This window comes from Myodes glareolus, chromosome 9 (genome assembly GCF_982192425.1).
Source record: "Myodes glareolus chromosome 9, mMyoGla1.1, whole genome shotgun sequence".
NCBI classification, from domain to species: Eukaryota; Metazoa; Chordata; class Mammalia; order Rodentia; family Cricetidae; genus Myodes; species Myodes glareolus.
In genome coordinates, this window is record NC_142034.1 from 93,533,659 (window position 1) to 93,554,876 (window position 21,218).

At 47.1% G+C, this 21,218-nt stretch overlaps 1 protein-coding gene across 4 annotated transcripts in view; it reads left to right on the forward strand.

The window, feature by feature from the left end:
* Window positions 1–2,074: 2,074 nt before the first annotated feature.
* The window catches only part of Rab11fip3 (RAB11 family interacting protein 3), an 83,717-nt gene continuing 64,573 nt past the window's right edge, over window positions 2,075–21,218 (forward strand). For all 4 annotated transcript variants that reach the window (XM_087910735.1, XM_087910736.1, XM_087910737.1 and 1 more), the window contains exon 1: window positions 2,075–4,102. In XM_087910735.1, coding sequence (XP_087766861.1) covers window positions 2,213–4,102 — 1,890 coding nt within the window. In that variant the 5' untranslated portion in view covers window positions 2,075–2,212. The remainder of the gene's footprint in view (window positions 4,103–21,218) is intronic.

Here is a 21,218-nt window from a genome sequence, read left to right on the forward strand (position 1 = left end):
TTTAAACATTAAAAATGTTTATTTTATGTGTTATGAGTGTTTCCTTGCTTATATATCTGTGTACCACGTGTATACCTGGTGTAGGAGTAGGGAAATCCAATCCCCTGAAACTAGAGCTATACTTGGTTATGACCTGCCATGTGGGTGCTAGAAACTGAATATATATAAATATATATATTTATTTTTGAGACAGGGTTTTTCTCTGGTTTTGGAGTCTGTCCTGGAACTAGCTCTTGTAGACCAGGCTGGCCTCAAACTCACAGAGCTCCACCTGCCTCTGCCTCTCGAATGCTGGGATTAAAAGTGTGTGCCACCACTGCCCGGCGAGAAGACAGTGTTTTTAACTACCTAGTTATCTCTCTATCCCTCCACCTTATTTTTTGAGACAGTGTTTCACTTAACTTGGAGCTCACAATTCAGTTCGGTTGGCCGGTTAGCATGTCATAGAGATCCTCCTGTATCTGCTGTTAGTACTGGAACTGTAGGTACACACTCAGCGTTTTAGATGGGTGCTGGGATCTGAACTCACGCCTTCATAACTTCAGGGCAGTCACTTTACTGACCAAGCCATTTTCCTGGCCTCTACTTGGTCCAAGCATGAAGGTGCACATTCTCTACACAGTGGTTCTATTTGGGCACAAAAGCCATGGAAGCCATAAATACTTTTTCTTAGCGTTGGCACACAACAGGAACACCTGCTCCTCAGAAAGCCAGCCTTGGGCCTGCCGGAGAACACCAAAGGACAGATGGATCCTTACCATAACATCCCTAAATAGAAAGGCTGGCACTTACTGGAACCGCCTCTGAGGGTGTTAGCTGGCCAAAGGCTATTTCCAGTCCTTGCATTAGACGGAAGTGACTCTATTTTTTTTAATGCAATTTTCCTTACAAAAGCATACAGTTCTTACAAGAAAATGAGACTATGGTTTGGAGAGGGGACCATATCACATTCTTTTTCCTAAAGCCAGATGCACAAAGCCTCCTATCATGTGCTGGGAATTTTGCCATGGGGGATGACTCAGAAGTCTGGACGGCTGTACACCTAGAAAGAGAACTCAGTTTTCAGCTTTTGCCAAAGCTGCTTATGAAACCATTCTTATCTATGGTACCCACGAATGCAAAAACTGGTTCAATACTTTCTCTTTGCTATTATTGCCTGGATGCACCTCATCTGATCCCAACAGGCCTAGTCTACTGTGCTGCACTCCTGACCGTGACCTCTGATGACAAGGATATTGGATGACAAGCTGACGATCAGCACTGGATATCAAATTTAAAAACCTGCGCTGAGCGGGTGGAGTCAGTCTGTAATCCAAGGCAGGAGGATCAAGTGTAGCTTGAGCTACATGAGTTCCTGTTCCAAAAAGCTACCAAACAACAAATCAAAGAAAAACAAAATCTGTGCCTCCACACTTCACAGTTCGCTCCCGTGGAGGAATGTGCGAGCCCTTCAGATCCTAGCCTTGTCTGACTTTGGGCAACTCCTCACCTGGCGCAACGTCAGAGCGCTCCAGTGCCTCTGCTTGGTAGCCTGCCCATTGGTGTTCTGTTCTGAGCTACCAGCTAGAGAAGGAGTCACACAGGAGAGACTAGCGGCTTCTCTCGGTTATGGGCATGTTTGGTTTCCTGTTCAGCAGTAGTTTCCCAAAGCCTATCCTCACGCGCCTCTTCCCGCGACATCACGCTTCGCTCGCTACACCCGCGCAAATCATACAAACCTCCCAAATGGGGGAGAAAGAACAGCATCACCCCTAAACAGCGTCTGCTTCGAACCTGCCTTTATAGAAACTCATGGGGGCGTGGTCAGACCACAGGACGTACTGACGTCACGCGCGACGGAGGGCGGGTCAGCGCCGGCGCCGGCGTCCCTCACTGGGTCCCTAAGCTCCGGCGCTCAGGCTTCATCCTCTGCTGCCCGGCTGGTACCTGTCTCCTACTGTCCGCTCCCCGCCGCCGGGTCCTCACGTCGTCCGGGCCGCGCCGCCGACATGGGCCCGCGCCAGCCGCGCTGCGGGGCCGGGAGCCGCTAAGGCGCGTAGCGAAGATGGGCGAAGGCGGAGCAGGGCCCGAGCGCCAGCCCCAGCAGCCCGGGCGCCCCGCGCGCGCCCGCCCGCGTCGCCGCGGGGATGCCCGCGCCCGCCGCCGCGCCCTGAGCGCCTTTGTCTGCCTCCCGCGCCGCTCACATCATCCCTAGTTTAGCCGGCGCCGGATCATGGAGCTGAGCCAGCCGACCTCCCTGTCGGACCACGACGAGCCGGCGTCTGGGCCCCAGCGCGGGGTCAAGGGGCCGTTGGGGCCCGACGCTCCTCGCGGCTGGTCAGATGAGCCCGAGGAACACGCCCAGCTTCAGCGGTGGCCAGAGGGACCCAACGCGCCAATCTGCTGGCCCGAAGAGGTAGAGGAGCCTGACGCTCCTAGTCGCTGGGTCAAAGCGCCCAACGCCCCTCGCTGTTGGTCTCAGGAGCCCGACGTATCCTGCCACTTGGTCAAGGAGCTGGAAGAACCCGACACCCCTCGCTGCCGACCCCAGGAGTCAGACGCACAGTGCCACTTGGTCAAGGAGCTGGAACAATCCGATGCCCCTCACTATTGGCCCCAGGAGTCAGACACACAGTGCCACTTGGCCAAGGAGCTAGAGGAACCCGACGCCCCTCGCAGCTGGTCCCAGGAGTCAGACACTCAGTGCCCCTTGGCCAAGGAGCTGGAAGAACCCGACGCCCCTCGCTGCCGACCCCAGGAGTCAGGCGCACAGTGCCACTTGGTCAAGGAGCTGGAACAATCCGATGCCCCTCACTGTTGGCCCCAGGAGTCAGACGCACAGTGCCACTTGGCCAAGGAGCTAGAGGAACCCGACGCCCCTCGCTACTGGCCCCAGGATCCAGATGCACAGTGTCACTTGGCCAAGGAGCTGGAACAATCCGACGCCCCTCGCTGCTGGCCTCAGGAGTCAGACACTCAGTGCCCCTTGGCCAAGGACCTGGAGGAACCCGACGCCCCTTGCTGCTGGCCTCAGGAGTCAGACACTCAGTGCCCCTTGGCCAAGGACCTGGAGGAACCCGACGCCCTTTGCTGTTGGGCCCAGGAGCCAGATGCACAGTGCCACTTGGCCAAGGAGCTAGAGGAACCCGACGCCCCTTGCTGCTGGCCCCAGGAGCCAGACGGACAGTGTCACTTGGCCAAGGAGCTGGAACAATCTGAAGCCCCTCGCTGCTGGCCTCAGGAGTCAGACGCTCAATGCCCCTTGGCCAAGGAGCTGGAGGAATCCGACGCCCCTTGCTCCTGGCCCCAAGAGCCCGACGTACCGAGCCTTTTGACTAAGGAGTGGGAGGAATCCAACTCACCGTGCCTCTTGGCAGAGGAACTGGAAGAGCCTGACGCCCTTCCCTGCTGGCCCCAGGAGCCCGATGCACCGTCCTTCTTGGTCGAGGAGTTGGAAGAGCCAGACGCCCCTTACTGCTGTTCTCAGGAGGTGAACACAGGGTGCCTCTTGGCCAAGGAGACAGAGGAGCCTGACGCTCCCCACCTGTGGCCGGGGAAACCCGATGTACCGTGCCTCTTGGTCAAGGATCCGGAGGAATCCGATGCACCTCGTTGCTGGCCCGAGGAGCCCGATGCACCCAGCTCACCGTGTTTCTGGGGCAATGAACCAGAGGAGTCCGACGCATCTCGTTGTTGGTCGGAGGAGCCCCAGGTGCTGTGCCTCTGGCCGGAGGAGCAGAACGCAACGCTGTGCTGGCAGGAGGAGCCGGATGCGCCCTGCTTCTGGCCGGAGGAGCGAGAGGAACCCAGAGTTCCATGTCTCCAGTTTAAAGAGCCAGAGAAGCCCAAAGTCCCGTGCAGCTGGCCGGGGGAGCTGGAAGACTGCCGCCCTACGCGGGGCTTACCCCTAGAGCCTTTGCCCTCCGAGGGCGAGCTGCTTCAGGCATGTCCCGGGCCACCCTCGGACCCAGGCCCGGCGTTGTCGCTGTCCAGCGAGCCCGGGACAGCCCAGGAGGAGGGTGCGCGCCTCAGGACGGTGTTCGACGCCCTGGACAGGGATGGGGATGGCTTCGTCCGCATCGAGGATTTTATCCAGTTCGCTACGGTCTACGGGGCGGAGCAGGTACGGTTCTGGTAGGGAGAGGTATTTTGCTAATTTCTATTTAGGGTAGTTTTCTGGAATTCTTCCCTTTTAGAGGAAGGTATATCCAGTAGTCAGGCGTCCCCTCCTATAGCGTTACTCTTGCTACTTATTTCCTAGAACCGGGTGTGGGAAACCGTCTTCAGTGCGTCGCTTCTGCCACCCTTGTTAGGACATCAGAGGCCAGACTTGTAGATGCCTCTTGAGTAGTTTACTGTGTATCCTGTTTGTTGTACTCGGGTTTGTTTGAGAGACAGTGCAATTAGAAGCCAGAAGGACTTAGGAATAAAAAATTGCTGGAGATGTAGATCAGTGGAAAAAGCATCTACTTCAAGCTCGGGGCCTGGAGCTCAGTCCTTTGAACCACCTAAAGGATTTCTGCTCTGCAGTAAAGTGACAAAATCAACACGCACAAAAATAAATCTTAAGCTGGGCGTGATGGTGCATGCTTGTCACCCCAGCATTTAGAAGGCTAAGACAGCATTGCTGCAAGCTGAAGACTAGCTTAGTCTGCATAGTGAGTTCAAGACTAAGTTGGTCTTCAGAGTAAGATCCTGTTTCAACACACACACATGCATGCCTGCACACACCAGAGTACACAAGAGTTAGTTCTGCACCATGATCAAGAAAAAGAGAGAAATGAGCCCAGGAGCTTCATGACAAGTGCCAGAGCTAGCAGAGCTCTCAGGGCCTCCTCTCTTACGGGAGTGGAGAGGGAGAGATGTGTGGAAAGGTGACAGGTGCAGTTCATGTGCAAAGGTCTCACACATTTACTGCCCGTTCTTGGGGGAAGCTGGTTCTGAGACCAAGCCCTGGCTGTCCCCTTCAGCACTTTGTGTTGGCTGAAGATGACAGCAGGGCTGTTTGCTCTGCTAGTAACCTAGAAGACATCAGCTAGGTTACATGTTCTCCTTTATTTTATTTATTGGTTGGAAGTCTCTGAAAAGACATCAGTTAGGTTATATGTTTCCTTTTATCTTACTTATTGGTTGGAAGTCTCTGAAATTTTCATCTGTTCATCTTCATGTTATTCATTTTTCACACATGCAAACATTTGTTAAGTGGGTGTTCAAGTACATTTGCATGTTTGAGCTTAATTTTTTTTTTTTTTTTTTTTTTTTGGTGTTTTGAGACAGGGTTTCTTGTAGAGCAGGCTGGCCTCAAACTCACAGAGATCCATCTGCCTCTGCCTCCCGAGTGCTGGGATTAAAGGTGTGCGCCACCACCACTCGGTGAGCTTAATGGTCTTTAAGAAAAACGCTAAAAATAAGCAGGGTGTGGTGGCACCCAGCATTCAGGAGGCTAAAGCAGGAGGATGTCAAAATTGAGGTCAACCTAGATACATAACAAGACTTTCTCCAAAAGCCTAGAGGAAGAAAAAAGCAAAATTGATAGATTTCTATTAGTCATAATGTTAAAACCTCTGTTTGCAACATCTTTGGAACAGTTGGAAAGCACTGGGCCCTGGTTAACTCAGCTGACACCTGGGCCAGCCAGCTTCTGCCAGGCTTCACCGGTGAGCGCTCCCGCTGGCCTTTATCCATGGAGCTGCTTGGTTCTTATAGTACTTTCCTTCTTCCTGGCCAGAAGTCTTTCCAGTGCTTGGCAGTTGTTTACTGGTGTGCTGTGTCTTTAAACATACTCTTGCCTCCAGAGCCAGCTTACCGAGCCAGGCCAGAGCTGCATTTGCTCTGTACCATGCCCTGACTCTGCTATTACGTTTTCATGGTATCATTGCTGTAGTCCTCTGAGGTGGTAATTAGGCAGGCCCTTTTCACCCTTCCTCCACAGGTTGGAAGCTGGGAAAGGCTGTGTAGCTTCCCCAGGCCTCACTACGACTGGACTGGAGAGTCTCTTTTTCAGCTCTTAACCCACAGACGACTCTAGATGTAATGGTTGGGGATATTTCTGCCGCATCTTAGTTTAGTGAATTACACACAGTTATTGTTGAGAAATGTCTTTGGTCATTACCTCTCCAACTTGAGTACTTTGGGGAAAACTTGGCTACACTTATTGCCCCTGGCCTTAAGCTTCTTCCTCAGAGGGCCTCACTGTGCAATTCTGGCTAGCCTGGAACTCACTATATAGATCAGGCTGACCTCAAACTCATAGAGGCCCTCCTGCCTCTGCCTCCAGAGGGAGTCACTACTCCCAGTACCACACAATCTTGAATACAGACTAGAAATGGGTCGCAATTCTCTGCTCGGACAGTTCCTGGTGGAATTTGCAGTTTGGGAAGCCCTGATGGCCAAGGATTTGCTGGCATAGAGAGTGGAGGAAATCTCCTAGGTCCTTTTGCTTTTTAGTAGCTCAAGAGGAAGAGATGTTGGTTGACTTAGCCTCCTGGGGTTGTTTTTTCGTTCTGTGAGTGGTCTTACTGTTTGCAGGAGATAATACAGAAAGGAATCTTTTTGTCAGTGTAAGATGAGGCCGGTAGCCCTCATGGCTCAGACATGCTGAATACATTATAGAGGAGCAAAGACAGGAATATTAACCAGTAGTGCAGAAGTTTAGAGAAACGAAGCATTCCCACAATATATATGTATTTTGAAATTTTTAAGATGAAAAAAATCTTGAATATACATAGTAGAGAGAGCTGGTGAGTGATGGCCCTAGAGCTCTCAAGTCCCAGTGGTTTCAGGAGCTAACTCATCTGTGAACATTTAAAGGATTTATTTTATTACTTTTTATGTGTCTGTGTGAGAATACTCGGCAGGGGCCTGCCTGCAAAGCTGGACCTACAGGAGGCTGTGAGCCGCTTGGCTTGGGTGCTGGAACGTGAACAGTCTCTAGAAAGGCAGCAAGCCCTCAATCACTGAGTCAGCTCTCCAGCCCCTCCACCTTTCAACGCAGATTGCTGACGCTTTGTAATTGTTATCTGTAAATGATTCTGTATTTATCTAAAAAATTGAGGTGGTTTTTTGGTGACACTGGGTCTCACTCTGTAGCCTTGACTGGCCGGTTAACTCAGGGTTTACTTATCTCTGCCTTCCAGGTGCTAGAATTAAAGGCGCACACCTCCTAGCCTAACCTAGGCCTAACTTAAACTAAGGTTTCTTTTTCTTTTTTACATTTATTTTGGGTGTGAATGAACAGGAATGCTTAGACTTGTGTGAGGGTCAGGGGACAGCTTTCAGGAGTTTGGTTAACTTCTGTATTTGTTGTCAGGCCTCAGGCTTGGCGGTAGGCACCCGACCTACTACTGAACTTTTTCACTACCCTCTGTGCTGTGGAGGGTAACCTTGAGCCCCTAATCTGCCTGCCTCCACCTCCCAAGTGCTGGGATTCTGAATGTTAACCACCGAACTGGGCTTCAGTGTCTTTTATGTAATATGTTTATGAAGATAGTGTTTTCAATTATTAAGCAGGTTGTCTGAATTTTTTATAGAGCACTCCCATTTATAATAGAGATGACTGTCATGTCCCTCTCTGTCATGGTCTGTGTGGATCTTATTACCTCACCTGGTGGCATATCAGGTGTGGTGTAAAACCATCCAGTGTCATTCTCAACAGTCTGAAGGTGGAAGAAGGGGGAAGGGGCATGGTAGAATGTCTAGTTTCATAGTGCACGCTCGCGCTCTCTCTCTCTCTCTCTCTCTCTCTCTCTCTCTCTCTCTCTCTTTCTCTTATTTATTTATTTAGGCTTTTTGAGACAGGGTTTCTCTCTGTAACAGCCCTGACGTCCTGGAACTCACCCTGTAGACCAGGCTAGCCTTGAATTTACAGAGATCCACCTGCCTATGCCTCCCAAGTGCTGAGATTAAAGGTGTGCACCACCACCACCCGGCTCTCAGCATTTACTTTTTTTTTTTTTTCTTCTTGAGACAGGGTTTCTCTGTTTAACAGTCCTAGCTGTCCTAGAACTTGCTCTGTAGACCAGACTGGCCTCCAATTCACAGAGATTCACTTGCCCCTGCCTCCCAAGTGCTGGTATTAAAGGTGTGCGCCACCACACCTTCAACATTTACTTTTTAAGGGCCACTGATCCTTTCCAGAAAACACTACTGGTTGGAACCATGAGTACTCTGATTTTGGAAGTCATGGACTGCCCTCCATAGCACTTGCAGAGGATGCAGAAGTGAACTTATTTCTTCTGCACAGTGTTCCTGGTTCTTGTTCCTGCACTTTTGCCCTTGGGCATTTGGAAGTTCTTAGAGATAGTTGGTATTATGCTTAATTACTCCCCTGTTCTTTCTGGTCTCTGACCTAGCTTTGTGTTGGAATGAAAATGGGCATGTGTGATCTGACTTGGTGGCACATAACTTTAATCCTATATTTAGGAGACAGAGGCAGATGGATTTCTGTGAATTTGAGGCCAGCCTTGGCTATATAGCATGTTCTACGTCAGTCGGGCTACATAGTGAGATCCTGTCCCAGAAGGAAAGAAAGAAAGAAAATGGGCATGCATGAGCTTGGATATGTGTGGAAGTATTTGTGTGTTGGAGCGGGCTGTGTGTGTGAGTGACTGTGTACGAGAGTTTGCGGGAGTGTGTACTTCTGGATCCCTGTTGACTGAATTGCTAAAATCAGATGAAGTTCCTGTTTGTTCTTGGATAACAGATAGCTTTGTTAGCATCTAAAAAAAGAACTGTTTTGTATTCTAAAAGTAACACATGCTTATTATTAAACAAAGCACAGGAAAACAGTGGTGTAAAATATAAGACCATTTGGGCATGGTGGTTCAGAACTTTAATCTCAGCACTCAGGAGGCAGAGGCGAGCAGCTCTTGGTGAGTTGAGGCCAAACTGGTCTACATAGTAAGTTACATTCCAACAAGGGCTACATTGTATAAATAATTAAAATAAAAATAAAAATTGCAGAGTGGTGGTGTCACATGCTTTTAATCCCAGCACTTGGCAGGCAGAGGCAGGTGGATCTCCGAATTTGAGGCCAGCCTGGTCTACAGAGCAAGTTCCAGGACAGCCAGTGTATCTAGGGCGACACAGAGAAAGTGTCTCAAAAAAATCCAATAAATAAAAATTAAACAACAAAATAAAAATTATTATATGGGCCTGGAGAGATTATTCACTTGTTAAACACATATACTACTGCAGAAGACCCAGGTTTAGTTCCCAATACCCAGGCTCACAACTGCCTGTTAACTCCAGCTCAAGGAGGTGCAATGCCTTTGGCCTTTACAGGTACTGGAACACACACACACACACATATACCCACACACAGACACTTAATTAAAAATAATAAATATGTCTTTAAAATAAGTAATACAGAAGCCAAGTGTGGTAACCTTTTTCTCTAATACCAACCTTAAGGAGGCTAAGGCAGGAAAACTGATGTGAGTTCAAGGCCAGCCTTAGAGTGCAACCCTGTTTCAGTACCCACCAAAGGGAAAGAGACCCCTAACGATAACAGAATGTGTGATCAGTATCTCCTACCCTGAGATTATTACATGTTAGCACATTTCCTTTCTAAATTTTTTAAATTAAAATTTACCTTTATTTTTAGAGTTGTGAGACCCTATCTCTCTGTAGATTGCTGACCTTGAGCTCATGATCCTCGTGAGTGCTAGAAGAGGCATGTGTCTGTTGTAGGAGGCCACTGTTTGTTTCTTGGCCACCCAGACTCCCAAAATAACCACACAGAAACTGTATTAATTAAGTCACTACTTGGCCTATTAGCTCTAACTTCTTATTGGCTAGCTTTTGCATCTTATTTTAACCCATTTCCATTAATCTATGTATTGCCATATGGTTGTGGCTTACCAGCAAGGTTTGACATCTGTCTCTGGTGGCAGCTCCATGGATTCTCTCTGACTCCACCTTCTTCCTCCCAGCATTCAGTTTAGTTTTCCCCGCCTAGCTAAGTTCTGCCTTGCTATAGGTCCAAAGCAGTTTCTTTATTAATCAGCAGTAATCACAACATACAGAGGGAAATCCCATGTCACCTCTCCTTTTCTATTTAAATAAAAAGGAAGGTTTAACTTAAACAAAGTAAAATTACATATAACAAAAACAGTTATCAAGCAAGAATTACAGTCACAATATTTATATCTACTTTATCTTTTATCATAACGAAGGAAAACTAATAATAACTATTCTTCAACTTCATCAAAGACTCCAGAAGTGGGCTGGAGAAATGGCTCAGCGGTTAAGAGCACTTCCTGCTGTTCCAGAGGTCCCGAGTTCAGTTCTCAGCAACCACATGGTAGCTCACAGCCACCTGTAGTAAGATCTGGTGCCCTCTTCTGTACTGCAGAATGCTGTATACATAATGAATAAATAAATCTTTAAAAAAAAGACTTCAGAATGATATATTACTTAAGTAAATAGAAAGTGCACTGTAAACAACTTCCAAAACTCTAGAAATGACAGAGACATCTCACTGTCTGGATAGTCACTAAAAGTTCTTTTGTAATGTTGAGGGCATCCAGTCTTCAGCCTACAGTCCCATAGTATCCAGCAACTTTTCAATTTCAAAGACAGTTCCACCTATATTGGCAGTTTGTCAGTCACTTTCTTCTGTGTCCTGCAGAATGTCTGGCAGACTCTTTTGTGTAGCAGGAACCCCGAAGGACTGTCTCACCTTTAGTCAAGTTTAGCAGTCATTTCTCTGTGGGTCCTGCATATCTAGTTCATACAGTATAGCATTAAGCAGTCCAGGCAAAGCCAGTTTCTTGCCCACATGGCTAACCAACGCCATAAGGAGCCTCTTTGATGCCCATCATCCTCTTGAAGTAGATTGGTGCTGCCAGGAGCAAATGTGTCTCACTGTCATGAAAAGTCCTAACTTCGTAAAACATTTTAAATGCCACATTCTGAAGGTGTCCGAAAGATTTGAAGAATACCTGCCTAATCGAAATACATCTTTATATATCTAGAAAACCTAACTAACATGACTATAAGCTTGACTATTATGGATGACTATCTTTTAACCTATATTTCTTAATTATGCATTATATTTTAAAATAAGCTGCACAAATACAATACCTTAATCAAGAGCAGAAATATATATACTGTATAAAAAATTGACCTCAAATTTGTATTAATAAACCAAGATCTGTATCAATGCAAATCTTTATAGCATGTGCTACCATGTCAAATTTTTTCATTTTTTTTGAAACTGAAGTTTACTGATGTCTAGTTTGTTTAAACAAACTGTGTTTGTTTAAATTTTGCTTATTATTTTATGTGTATGGATATTTTGAACTACTGAGCCCCCTGCCTCTGCCTCCCAATATGTATTATAAAATATAATACATATAATACACATATATGTTAGTAGTTAGTATATATATATGTATATTTGCATATATATGCTATAATAATCACAGGCATGTGTTACCATGCCTTGCCATCTCATCTTTTTTTGCTTATATTTTGCTGAGATATATCACCTCCTGACTTATTCTCCTACACAGAGGCCCATGTGTACACACACCTTTTCAGGCTTGTAAAGGCAGATGTGAAATCCTTCCCCTCTATAAGTCATTGACCTAATAAGTGGAACATTGTTCACATGAGAACTTTGTAACTGTTGTTTAGGTTACATTAAGCAGTCTGCCAGTAAGCTGATTACTCATACTTTTTAAAGTTAAATGGTAATTTTAATTTTACTAACTCAGCACCAATAAAAGTGAACAAAAGTCCACTTGATTAGTAAGATTAAAATTTTCTCTAAAGAAAACCAAACAAACAAACAAACAAAAAAAAGAAAACCAAACAAGAAGATCATCTTTCTTGCTGGCAGTGGTGACAGGAGGCAGAGATAGAGGCAGGTGGATCTCTGTGAGTTCGAGACCAGCCTGGTGTACAAAGAGAGTTCCAGGACAGCCAGAGCTACACAGAGAAGCCCTGTCTCGGAACACCAGAAGGAATATCATCTTTCTCACTTACAGCTCAGGTTTTGGGGGAGAGAACGGAGAATAGCTGGCTTTCTGCTTCTCCTCTGCACAGGCTCTCACTGTGCAGCCCACACTGCCCTCAGCCTCCCAAGGCTTGGATCACTGTGGTTTCTCAATGGATTCTTGATGCTCTTGGGCCCTGTTGAGTTTGATCCTGATTATGCTAGTGGAGGAACTTCGGATCTTTCGGTTAGTTGTCTCTGCAGCTGGGTGGAACTCAGGATCTCACATGTGAAAACAGTGTTCTTACCACAGAGCTCCATCCTCTCCCAGCATTCCCAAGCTGTCCCCAGCCTGTTGTCATTGTGACACTATGTTCTCATCTACAGAATTCACTCCAGAACCATGCAATTGAGTTAACAAACAACCCTCCCCACCCACAAAACAAAACAAAAAACCCAGAAAACCTACCTCTCGATGTTTAGAATAAGTTTACAATTCTGTTGGCTGCCTTCATAGCTATCCCGAGTCACACACAACTCATGGGTCAGACTGCCTTTGTTCAGTGTATTTACCTTTTGTTTTTTGAAAAATTGTTTTAAAGATTGATATTGTTTTTAATTATATGTGTATATGTGTTAAGTCTGTGTGTAGTTAATGCATGTAAGTGCTCGTGCTCAAGGCCTGAGGCATAGGGTATCCCTGGAGTGAGAGCTGCAGTTGTTATGAGCCACCTGACACTGGTACTAGGAATCTAACTCTGGTCCAACCCCAAGACAGGCTTACTCTGTGTAACCCTGGCTGTCCTAGAACTGGCTTTGTAAACCAGACTATCCTCGAACTCACAGAGATACACTTGCCTCTGCCTCCCGAGTCCTGGGATGAAAGCCTGTGCCATGCCCACCTGGCTACCCCCGCTCCCTCCCCATTAATACTCTGAATCACTGAGCCATCTCTCAACTTCCCCTTTTAAGATTTACTTTTTTTTTTTTAAAAAAAATGTTTGTATGTGTCTTGCCCACAGAAGTTAGAGGGGTCAAATTCTCTTGGGGGCTGGAGTTATAGATGGTTACAAGCAACCTGACACAGGTGGGAACTGAACTCAGATCCTTCGCAAGAGCAGCAGTACAATCTGAGGTGATTTGCTTATTTTTGGAGGCAGGGTCTCATCTAGCCCAGTTGATCTCAGCCTTGTTACGTAGTTGAGGATATGAACTTGAACTTCTGATCCACCTGCCTCTGCTTCTGAGTGCTGGCATTTCAGGCACATATGACCATGTCCATGTCCGTTTACATGGTGTCAAGGCTCCATGCTAGGCAAGCGCTCTGCCCACTGAGCTACAGACCCAGTCCTGGGAAGTGATTTCTAGGATCTGCTGGTGGAGAAGAAAATGTAGGTTGGTCTGTGAGCATAAGGACTATCCTATAGAATTCTTCGTCTGGGAGGTAACCAGAGCAGCCAATTGTAGAGACCCAGTAGGATAGCTTGTGAGGGATTCCTGGAGGGGTTTGAGGTTGGAATGGGGTGGTTTATGGGGGGTAGAGTTCAACTGGGGAAGATAGATGTGAATGGTGCTTACATAGAGTGCATCAGTTCTTAATACTGCAAAAGCAAACACACAAATCGACCTCCCCCATACGTTAGCATGAATGGCTTTATAGCTTCTCTCTCTTTCTTTCTTTCTTTCTTTCTTTCTTTCTTTCTTTCTTTCTTTCTTTCTTTCTTTCTTTCTTTCTTTCTTTCTTTCTTTCTTTCTGACAAACAGGGTGACAGATAGCCCTAGCTGGCCTCAGATGTACTCTGTAACTGAGAATAACCTTGGACTTTTGATTCATTTGCTTCTACCATCCATGTCTGGTTTATGTGGTGCTGGGGAGCAAACCTAGGATTGTGTGTGTTAGGCAAGGTCTCTACCAACTGAGCTACATCCCTATCCCTGTAAATGGCACTTTTATAAAAAAAAATATTGTAAAGACTGCTGTTGGATGATTTTTTAAAAACCGGGCAGGAGCCGGGTGTGGTGGCACATGCCTTTAATCCCAGCACTTGGGAAGCAGAGGCAGGCAGATCTCTTGAGTGTGAGGCTGGGGTTAAGGTGGGAGGGGGAACTGTGGCAGGGTAAGAAAGTAAACTTTAAAAAATTAAAAAAGAGAGAGAGAGAAAGAGGCTCAAGACAACTAGGGGTGCTCCCAAGGAGAACCCAGGATCTGGACTCAGGATCTCAGCAAACTCATTCTGAGATCCAGACTGACGCAGTGGTACAGGACCAGGAACGCAAGGTAAATCTAAGTCCCCAAGCAGAGTCCAGGAGGAACTACTGAGGCTGCACTTTTGGGGAATGTACCATCCCCCCCAAAAAAGCTTGAGAACAAGCTTCTTGGGTGGCTCCCGCCTGAGGCTGGCTGCTGTACCTGCTTCCCCAGTGTGGATGGCTGCAGAACTGTGCCACCTGGCCTGGCCTCTCTGCATGAGCTGCTCTGTATGGAGCTGTGATACAGCAGGTGTCTCTGAGGTCCTTTACGTGTCCTTTTACATATATTGCGCAAGAGCCATTCTTCTATCTACAAAATGAATGAAGTTTTTGTTGTTTTGTTTTTGAGACAGGGTTTCTCAATGTAGTCTTGACTGTGCTGGAACTCGCTCTATAGACCAGGCTGGCCTCAAACTCACAGGGATTTGCCTGTCTCTTCCTCTGAAGTACTGGGATCAAAGGTGTGCATCATCACCACCTGGCTTGTGGATATTATATTTAAGGCAACAAACTCGTAAGTCTCTCTGACGTTGGGAATAGACGGGCCTGGGTTACCAGTTCCACAGCTGCTCTTTCCTTTGCTTAATGTTTTTGTGTCTGCTGGGCATTAGGCAGTGTCCTGTGGAGGTTTGTGAGTAGGACGGCCCAGGTCCCCTTCTCTAGGCAGTAGGCAGCCCATGTGTAAGTCTGGAAGGTGGAGGTAATCTGGAGGTTGTATAACTGGGAACCTGACCTACTTACAAAAGCTTCTTTCTGCAGGAAGCAAGTGCCTTGCTTTTTATTTCTGAGGTGAAAGAAAGGGTCTTGTGTAGTTCTTCCTACATCCGCGCTTCCATGTAGCTGAGTCGGTGGTGAACTTCTGACCCCTTGTCTCACCTCCACAGCACTTGGAATCTCAGCATGCACAATCACGCCCTTGAGGCAACTTCTGAGCTTACATTCTGCAGCCAAGTAGTATATTAGTAAGGCAAGAGTGAGGGGAAGGAGCCTTCCGTGGTGGTGAGCCTAGAGCTGTGTGTGTCTCTGTAGAAGTGCAGGGTAGTAAGTTTGAGGGAGCTGTTGCCATGCAGAGGCTGTGGGTCCATTCTGAGAGCGACTGGAGGAACCACCTTAGGGTGTAAGTAGAGGACAGCTAATGGGATTTGGGGTTTCACCAGGTGGCATAGTTTGGAAAGGTAAGAAATGGACAGGGCAGATGGTCAGGTGGTCAGTTCCTGGTGCTACAGCTGGAGAGCCTGAGTGACAGAGAGGAGTGGGGCCAGGAGGGACCTACAGGTAGGACTCTTTCGGGAGAGCTGGGCACAGGCTGTGGAATGAAGACATCCTGCAGTATCCAGGTCCTTCTTGTCCTGCAACTAGAGAAGAGTCAACAGGTCAGAGATGTGATGGATGGACAGTTATAGGGATTGGAACATCCTCAGTAGCATGGGTCAGGAAGTCCTGCTGAAATCCAAAGAATAATGAACATACATTGTCTCCTCACACAGTGACACTAGGATGGGTGGCACTTCTCTCTGCCTCCCGTGCTACTCACTGTCTCCAGAAACCCCACCTTGTTTTCTCTTCTGTAAGGCAGTCTCCTATTGCCCAAACCGCTGATGGCCACGGTTGGCAGTGTCGTGTCCCCCAGCTTGGTCTTGGCCTGTGGCAGTGGTGCTGGCAGTGGCAGAAGTGTTTCTTGTGAACTCCTTACGAAAGCTTTTCTGCAGCTCTGGGCCCATTGGTCCTGTAGAAAACCCTGCTTGCTACAGAGATCAGGCCCTAACTCACTATTGTAGACCAAGCTGCCCCTGAATTACAGAGATCCACCCGCCTCTGCTTCCAGAGTGCTGAGATTAAAGGTGTTGCACCACCATGCCATGCATAATTTTTATTAAGTGGAAAGGCTAACAAGGCATGTGCTAGGTGCTTGGTGGCACAGGCCTGCACCCAGCACTTAGGAGTGGGATATAGGGTCAGAAACTCAAGGTTATCCTTGACCACTATATAGAGAATCTAAGATCAGCTTAGGCTGACCTAAGGGGCCTTATTTACCTGCCTCTATATGTGAGCAGACAGCTGCCTTTATTTTATTTTCTGGTAAATTGCCAGTTATTTTACTTGGTAAACTGGTAGACATTTTCACAAGTTGGAAGGCATTTAAAGTCTTTGTGGAATACCAAGTCTGTATTCCTCTTTATTTTTATTTTTTGTTTATTTAGAGACAGGGTCTCACTGTGCAACCCTGACTGTTCTGGAACTCACTACATAGATAAGGCTGGCCTTGAACTCACATAGATCCACCTGCTGGGATTAAAGGTTTGCCCCACCATACCTGGCATTCCTCTTGTTGTGAAAGATTTGATGTGAGTGACTTAGAAGCTTAAGATTCCATGCTAGGGATGCTTTCCACCAAATTGGGAACAGAGAAGAAGCCAGTCTGCAGACTCAGCACACCTGGGACCTTCGGAACTTTTGCTTTCTTCTTTCCTCCTACAGCAGTGAAATCACCGTGGTTATTCTTTTAGATTTTGTCAGTACCCAGATTTCTAAAGAGAATTTCATTTGACCGAAAGAGGTATCTTTGCTTTGCTGTCAGTTTCTTACTGTTGGCTTTGGTGAGGTCAAGGGTGTATCTCATAAGGGATATCACAGATAGAGTCTTTTGTCCTTCATGGGAATGAAACTCACTATTCCTAGCCCTTTCTCTCCAAGGGTCCCATATATTTCAGGCTGGCCTCCAACTTCCTGTGTAGTGGAAATAACCCCGAAAGTAACTTCCTGCCTCCGTGCCCCAAGCTCTAGGATTATAGGTGTTGGCAACCACACCCTGTTTATATAATTCTGGGGATGCAAACCCAGGGTCTCATGCATGCTAAGTGAGCACAGTGACAGCTGAGCCCCAGCCTCCGCCCAGGAGAATCACCCTGGTGATGCTGTGCTGTAATCTTGAGTTTGGACCAGAGGCACAGCACACTGCAAGTATGGAGAGGCATTCCTAGTGCCAGCTCGTGTTCAGCTCTGTGGACCTGCGTTGCGCTCTCCTCCTCTTCTCTCCAGAACCACGGAACATCTGCCTGGGCTCAGTTTTTCTGAATTAAACTTCTCGTGATTCAGTAACTTGTTAGCCCTGTCAACTAGTATTTACTCTTAATGAAGCCAGTAAGTGTTGAGCATGCACAGCTAAGCATGGTCACTGAGATTTCACTGAGAACGGACACACCACCCTCTGCACTACCTCTGGTAGACTCCTGACAAATTTTACAGGGCCATGTATAGGCAGTTGGTGAAAATAAATTACTTGAAATACCCTATAATAGCAATAAAGTGACCCCTGTACCTACTACTACAGACTCATGTCACGGGTATAAATCCCACCATGCACTGGGTATAGACCACAGTTGGTGCTGGTCCTCTGAGCTGCAGACTTGAGTACCTGGCTGCTCCCACACCTGGGGACAATCCATGCTGCCTCTTCAACTGGGATTTCTGTTTGAGGCTTGTCTAATATAGTCACTCTTCCTACTGGTAGGTTTTGGGAGTGGAGATGGTAGTAGGAATTACAGATTTAACCCAGACCTTTGGTTTCTTTATCCATTGAAGTCTACCCTGAGCCGGGCCCTGTTCATCCAAAGCCAGAGGTTCCTGAGCTTGATATATCAGATCACCTACAGGACACATCGAACAACACTCGGCTTTGCCTTTACAGTTCTTATTCAGTGGTGCAGCCAGTCTAGGCCCAGTCCATAGTGCTACTTCTTGGCTGGCTGAGGATTCTGTAGGACTTGAGGGCCTTGTCTCTGCCCTAGACAATTTTGAGGGCAAACAAGGGGATACCTTTAGACCTTTTTTTCTCTGAAGAAAAACCTCATTCTTAAAGATTTGGGAGTGCTTGAACTTAGTTGTTTTTGCCGCACTAGAGATGGAGCACAGGCCCTCGTGCGTGCTAGGCAAGTGCTCTTCCACTGAGCTACATACCAAGTCGGGATGCTTGAACTTGGAACAGATGTTGGGTTCTCCTCTTTAGTGGGTCTTAGCACAGGTTGTGATATGGAACCTGTTGCTGGTTTGTCAGAGGACAGCTTTGGGACCAGGACACTTTGTGAGAGGGGTTGAGTTTCATATTAAAATAATTTTATTATTATTGTTGTTTTGTTTTTTGGGACAGGACTGTATAGTCCTGGCTGTCCTGAAACTTCCTTTGTAGACCAGTCTGGCCTTGATCTCACAGAGATCCACCTGCCTCTGCTTCTCAAAGTGCTGAGATTACAAGCATGCACCACCATGCCTGACTCTTACTATTTATTATATATCATTATTTTAATATGCATAGATGATTTACCTGCATTTATGTATGTCTTATGTATGTGTGATTTATGTATGTCTCTGCACCATATGTGTGCAGCACCTGAGGAGGCCAGAAGAGGGAGGCATACCTGGAACTGAAGTTAGAAATGGTTGTGAGCAGCCTGGGCCCAGCCTTAGTACATGGAGGGTTGCTTAGTCTTACTGCAACTTGATATACCATGTTTTGTTGATACTCATGGGAGACCTGCCCTTTCCTAAACATAGGAGGAGTGGATCTGGGGGTGGGAACAAAGGGGAGTGGGGAGGGGAGCTGGGAAGGGAAACTTCAGCCAGCATGTAAAATAAATAAATAAATAATAATATTATTGTATATGTTAGGTTTGTGGCGATGTGTGGCCTGTGGCGTGTGTGTAGGGCAGAGGACAACTCTGGAGTCAGTTTTTTCCTTCTTCCTTCATGTCGTGTTGGGCACTGGACTCGGGTCATCAGGCAGTATGACAAGTGCCTCACTCACTGAGCCATCTCACTAGCCTGATATTGAACTGTATCCTACATGTGAGGGACTCTAAGCTAGTTCTCTGTCATATTGTCCATAGGTGGCCTGGTCTACAGGGATAAAAGAGTCATGGGTCTAGGTGGCTGGGTATGGAACCTTTGTTGCTGAACCAGAATTGTGTCCCATGGCTTCATTCGGTTCCCTGGGGACACCGTCTCACAGTCCTGTCCTGCAGATGGAGTTGCTGGGCAGGGTTCTGCCCCTGTGTAGTGTAGGCTCAGTTAGTTCAAAGCGTTCTCAGTACAAACTTTTGGGAGCTAGTGAGACGGCTCAGTAAGTAGATAAAGGCAATGGGTGGACGGGACTCAGGCTGTGGGTGGAGATAACTGACTCCAGCAAGTTGTCCTCTGGCCTCCACACTCTCTGCGGCGCCTGCAACCCCTCAAGTGAATAAATAATGTGATTTTAAAATGTTAAGATTTGAGTGGCTGCATGAGCTTTGACTCAGAGAAAGTATTTTCTCCCCTCTTTGGAGCCTTCCCTAACTCACAAGGGGTGTGGTTATCTAAAGGAGCTGATGGACTCTGCCCTGGTGGGCAGTCTGCTTCTTGCTTCCCTTCCCCAGAGTCTCAGGATACCTCTGTGGGCTTCTGCAGTGGGTGGCAGCAGGCTAAGATAGTCAGGGAGCCATGAGAACTTCTTTTCTTTGTCACTGGGCTTGTCAGTAGAAAGCCTGACAGTCTCTGCCTTTGTTTTGTCTTTGTTTTACTTTGGGTCACCTCATTGCTTCCTCGGGTTAGGCAGGTTAATCATTTAAGGAGTGTCTGTCCAACTTGTCCATCCCCCTTTAAGCTTGAAGGCACAGCGAGCAAGTCATCGCTTTAAACCTGCAGTCACCTTGGATTTCAGCAAGAACAGAGTCTTGGTTCCCCTCTCCCCCAACAAGGGCTGTTGTCCTTGAGGAGCAATTGTCTGAACCCTTGAGCAGAAGTAATCAGTGTCCCTCTAGAGACTAACAGTTTGTCAGGAGTAGACCACCCTGGAGGAGCTGAGCTAAAACCATGATGGGGCCAAGATAGATGGGGATTTGACTAACTGCTTAGTTATTTGTACCTCCTGGCCTCTGTTTAAACCTAAATTTTATGTTAGTACATGGTGCCTTTTCTCCCTTTTAACAGGAAATATTTTTATTACTTATGTTTTGCCTTCCTTGTCTGTGCGTTAAGTGTGTGCCTGGTGTCTGTGGAGGCCAGAACAGGGTGCTGGATGTCCTGGAGTTACAGATGCTTGTGAACCACTATGTGAGTGCTGTGGGGCCTGGGAACTGATTCCAGATCCTCTGGAAGAGCAGCAGCCCCTAAAAGATACAGCTGCATATCTCTATTTCTATCTCTGTATCTGCCTGTCTGTCTCCGTATGTGTGCATGTATTTGTCTGTCTGTGTGTCGTGTGCATGAAGCTATCACTAAAGGCTAGAGGGGCATGGGTCCCCTGGAGCTAGAACGAAAGGCAGAGATAGGGTGGTAAGGTAGCTCAGTGGGTAAAGGTACTTGCTAAGCCTGACAAACTGAATTTGATCTCCAGGGCCCAGATGGTATAAGGAGATAACCAATTCCTTAAAGTCTCCGACTTTCACATGGTGCTGTGGCACACACAAGATGTAACTTTAAAAGTGAAGACTTAAAGGAGGTGTTGGATGAGGCCTTTAGCTGTGTTTCAGGTTCTGTTGGTAAGAGAAACCCCATTTGCTATTTTAAGGCAAGCACTGACTGCTTCATAGCTTGGTTCTGTTGAAGGACAGGGACAGCTGGGGACCTTTCAGCACCTGAATGTAGATGGGTTCTCCAATGTGATTTGCCTCTTTCCGGGCCCTTGGAGTGGCCTTTTTCCATGTAAGACAGTGTTTTATCCTTACAGTGCCTGATCAGTTCATCCTCGCAGGCAATTGGCGTGGGGTGTCCCTGCCTGGTGATACAGGGAGCTATTTTTATATTGAGAAAAGCAGAACTGCAAATGAGCACATTCTGTGTTGGAAACCTCCCAGTATTTAACCTACCTGTCTCACTTTCAAGTTAAGTTCAGGAATAAACACACATTGCTTTTAGGTTGCTGTTAAAATAGACATCAGATTTGCGCAAATGATGTCATTTTCTCTATTAGCACCTCGTAACCAGTGTGGTTAGTTGTCTTTGCTTTGTATTACAGGGCCTGTCATTTTTTTTTTAATGACAATTCATTTTATTTATTGCGCATGGTGGTGCATGT